General features: G+C 40.2%; 1 protein-coding gene across 1 annotated transcript; it reads right to left on the reverse strand.

The window, feature by feature from the left end:
* Window positions 1-2952: 2952 nt before the first annotated feature.
* On the reverse strand, window positions 2953-3956 carry LOC133050808 (high mobility group protein B3-like). Its single transcript, XM_061135062.1, has one exon. It carries the CDS (start codon window positions 3874-3876, stop codon window positions 3292-3294), a length of 585 nt encoding a protein of 194 aa, XP_060991045.1. The 5' UTR covers window positions 3877-3956; the 3' UTR covers window positions 2953-3291.
* Between the last annotated feature and the right edge of the window lie 375 nt (window positions 3957-4331).

Below are 4331 nucleotides of genomic sequence, written 5' to 3' on the forward strand. Positions count from 1 at the left end.
TTTCTTTTTTTGAATTTATTAACTAATTTTTATTGCAATATAATTGCTAACAGTGTTGTGTTAGCTTGTACTACACAGCAAAATTAATCAGTCATACATATACATATAAACCCTCCCTTTCCGATTTCTCTTCCATTTAGGACACCACCAAGCATTAGGTAGACTTCCCTGTGCTATACAGTATATTCCCACCAGCTGTCTACTTCATACATAGTCTCAGTAGTGTAGTTATACCAATTCCAATCTCCCAATTCCTCCCACCCTACCCCTTCTCCTCTTGGTATTCATACATTTATTCTGTTCATGTGTGTCTCTACATCTATACCCCTTTTCTAAATACCACATATATGCATTAATATGTGATATTTGCTTTTCTCTCTCTGACTTCTTTCACCCTGTATGACACTCTCTAGGTCCATCCACATCTCTACAAATGTCCTAATTTAATTCCTTTTTATGACTGAGTAGTATTCGATTAGGGCTTCCCTGGTGTCTCAGCTGGTAAAGAATCATCCTGCAATGCAGGAGACTCTGGTTTGATTCCTAGGTTGGGAAGATCCCCTGGAGAAAGGCTCTAGAAAGGGATTTATCATGAATGTTAAAATGCTGGGCTCGAAGAAGCACAAGCTGGAGTCAAGATTGCTGGGAGAAATATCAATATCCTCAGATATGCAGTTGACACCACACTTATGGAAAAAGTGAAGAACTAAAAGCCTCTTGATAAAAGTGAAAAAGGAGAGTGAAAAAGTTGGCTTAAAACTCAACATTCAGAAAACTAAGATCATGGCATCTGGTCCCATCACTTCATGGCAAATAGATGGGGAAACAGTGGAAACAGTGGCTGACTTTATTTTGGGGGGCTACAAAATCACTGCAGATGATGATTGCAGCCATGAAATTAAAAGACGCTTACTCCTTGGAAGGAAAGTTATGACCAATCTAGACAGCATATTAAAAAGCAGAGACATTACTTTGCCAGCAAAGGTCCATCTAGTCAAGGATATCGTTTCTCCAGTGGTCATGTATGAATGTGAGAGTTGGCCTCTGAAGAAAGCTGAGCACGGAAGAATTGATGCTTTTGAACGGTGGTGTTGGAGAAGACTTTTGAGTCCCTTGGACTGCAAGGAGGTCCAACCAGTCCATCCTAAAGGAGATCAGTCCTGGGTGTTCACTGGAAGGACTGATGCTGAAGCTGAAACTCCAATACTCTGGCCACCTGATGCGAAGAGCTGACTCATTTGAAAAGACTCTGATACTGGGAAAGATTGAGGACAGGAGGAGAAGGGAATGACAGAGGATGAGATGGTTGGATGGCATCACTGACTCAATGGACATGGGTTTGGGTGGACTCTGGGAGTTGGTGGTGGACAGGGAGGCCTGGCGTGCTGCAGTTCATGGGGTCACAAAGATTTGGACACGACTGATCTCAACTGAATGAATTACACGAATTAGGTTATCTTAGTTGGATAAGATAAAAGACAAAGACATAGAAATACATCCCAAGGGAATTAAGTTACTATTTTTCCTTTCCTGCCTTTGAAATGAAACCTACACAATGATCTTTGGCCAGGATAAAACACTCTCAAAGCATATGTTCTATAGCATTTGGGCCTCAGGGATCAGTGGCTACTGCTTGCATCATTAAATGCTTATTATTCCTTCTTCCAAAAACCACAGCTAGCTCTTTTGAGATGTTATCACCAGTGAACTGTATTTCTTAAAAATACTCACCAAACTCTCTGAGAAAATTTATTCAGCTTAGAAGTTATGCATCAAGATCTTGCCTCTGTCTTTATCAGGTTAATATCTGCCATTAAGACAATTTTCATACAGGCTTGATGTCAGGTCACAAATTTATGAAGCCAACTGAGTTACGGCTCACAAACCTGGACTTTATTTTCCTTGGTGAGAAGATGATATGAAACCATGCTAAGCTGAAATGTTTGGAACACTAAGGGACTCATTTGAAATCATCATCAATAGAAAACTTAAAGACATCATGAGACATTTCCACACAATTGTTTAATTTACACTCTTGGTCAAGTTGAGAGTTTGACATTATCTTCCCTTTGTACTTAGTAAAGCAAGCTCATGGTCAGAATGAGATTAAAAGCTAAAGAAGTTGCACTCCTACAATCCTTGTCTTTTTGTGCTGTTATTATAGAAATTAATGAAAACCACTTTCTTCACTCTGAGGCTCCAGGAGAGGCATTATGTTAAAATGAATGCAAAGCATTACATCAATATAATTTTAAGATTGATATGGATGGCCAATGACACAGTTTCAAATTGCTTCAGAGAATTTTACCATAATGACTATATTGCAATTTTGATAAGGTATAGAAAAATGCCAAAAGCTCCTGCCTGACAGAAATTTTTTTTATAAATCAAATTATTATTTTTTTAAAATGTAATACTGTTTATTTAACTTCAAAAACATTTCAACATTCTAAACATACAAAAAAAAAAAAAAATAACAGAACATTGCAGATTGTGTTTAGTACAGAAGGTTCTTGAACTTTCACTGGTGCAGTGGCTCTTGGCTTTGCTGACAATGAACAGTTCTACAGTTTGTTTAAAAAAAAAAAAAAACAACAGTTTAAAACTACCGCACTTCAACTAAAAAGGATCCAAAACACTTCTCATGCCTGCTGACTCCCCTCCCCTTTCCACAGCTAAGAATGGCAGCGGGATGCTATGTCGCTATATACAAAAACAAGACAACCTGAAGCTAAATGGATGCCCACTGCAGTGTCCACAGGTCCAGCCCCGCAGTGCACGCCCTGAGCTACGGCCCCTCCGGAAGGCATTGCCCCCACAGCCTCCACACCAAGCAAGGAGCATCAGGAGTGTGTCTCGGTTGCTTTGTTCTTTTTACAAACTATAGATACGTACAGTTGAGAACTCGGGATTTCTAGCCAATGACCATAGAATTAACACACCACCTTACAAATTAAAAAAAAAAAAAATGCCAGAAACATCTTTAAATGCCTTGTCACACCAACAGCAAAGTGCACAGAGTGAGGAGAACACGAGAGCCTTTTCATTTTAAAAATGTTTGGAAATATGTACAACTTTGATACAGTTTCCAGGTGCTCCGGACACCCATGGCCACTTAATGTAAACCACTTACAACTGCTAGAGCACTTTGAGAGACTAAGATATGATCATGAGCCAATCGGGTAATTAAACCTAATGAGGGCAACAGACACGTCTTGGGTGAGAGGTGTGTCAATCAAGGCGCTCCCTACTCTAAGGTATTCACAAGGAGACAGATCAACAGTTTTTTTTTTATTCATCCTCCTCCTCCTCCTCATCTTCTTCATCTTCCTCTTCCACCTTTTTCCGGGCAACTTTAGCAGGACCCTTGGCGCCATCAAACTTCCCTTTAGACTTATAGTCTGCGACATCCTTCTCATACTTCTCCTTCAGCTTTGCTGCCTTGTTGTTGTATGGCTGCTTCTCAGTGTCACTTAAGTTATTCCACATCTCGCCCAGTTTCTTTGCCACATCTCCAGTAGAGATGCCAGGGTTTGTAGACTTGATCTTGGGACGGAATTCAGAACAAAATAGGAAAAATCCAGATGGTGGTCTCTTGGGGGCATTAGGGTCCTTCTTCTTCTTGCCTCCCTTAGCTGGTCCATAATCCTTCATTTCCCGATCATAGCGCACTTTATCCGCCTTTGCCATCTCATCGAATTTCGACTTCTCTTTCCCGGACATGGTCTTCCACCTCTCAGAGCATTTCTTGGAAAATTCAGCAAAATTGACAGGGACCTCTGGATTTTTCTTCTTATGTTCCTCTCTGCACGTCTGCACAAAGAAGGCATAAGCAGACATCTTGCCCTTTGGTTTTTTGGGATCACCTTTAGCCATCTTGACTGTATTGTTCGCTAGTCCGGGCAGCGCAGGGCACGACGCGCGGCTCAGCGCTCCACAGCCTCGTGCTAGCTGCCTCCACGAGAGCCGCCTCTATAAATCAAATTATTTTATTCAACACAATCTTAGTAATTAACAATGTGATTTGGTCACAATACAAAAGTCCATTTATTAGTTTATCCTTTGTATATTATTTATGGAGCATTATATAAGGTACTAGAAAATTTAATTTATTCAAAGAATAACTGTTGATTGCTTCTCTGTACAGGATACTGTTTTGGAGCTGGAGAAACAGCAGTAAAACTCACATCCAAAATTTCTCTTCTCATGGAACTTATATTCTAATGGAGAAGAAGCAAAGTGGTTAGGATAAATAAATATACAATACGCTTAAAGGAGCCAAGTGCTAAAGAGAAAGGAGATCAGTCCTGGGTGTTCATTGGAAGAACTGA

This window comes from Dama dama, chromosome 33, assembly GCF_033118175.1.
Source record: "Dama dama isolate Ldn47 chromosome 33, ASM3311817v1, whole genome shotgun sequence".
Classification (NCBI taxonomy): Eukaryota; Metazoa; Chordata; class Mammalia; order Artiodactyla; family Cervidae; genus Dama; species Dama dama.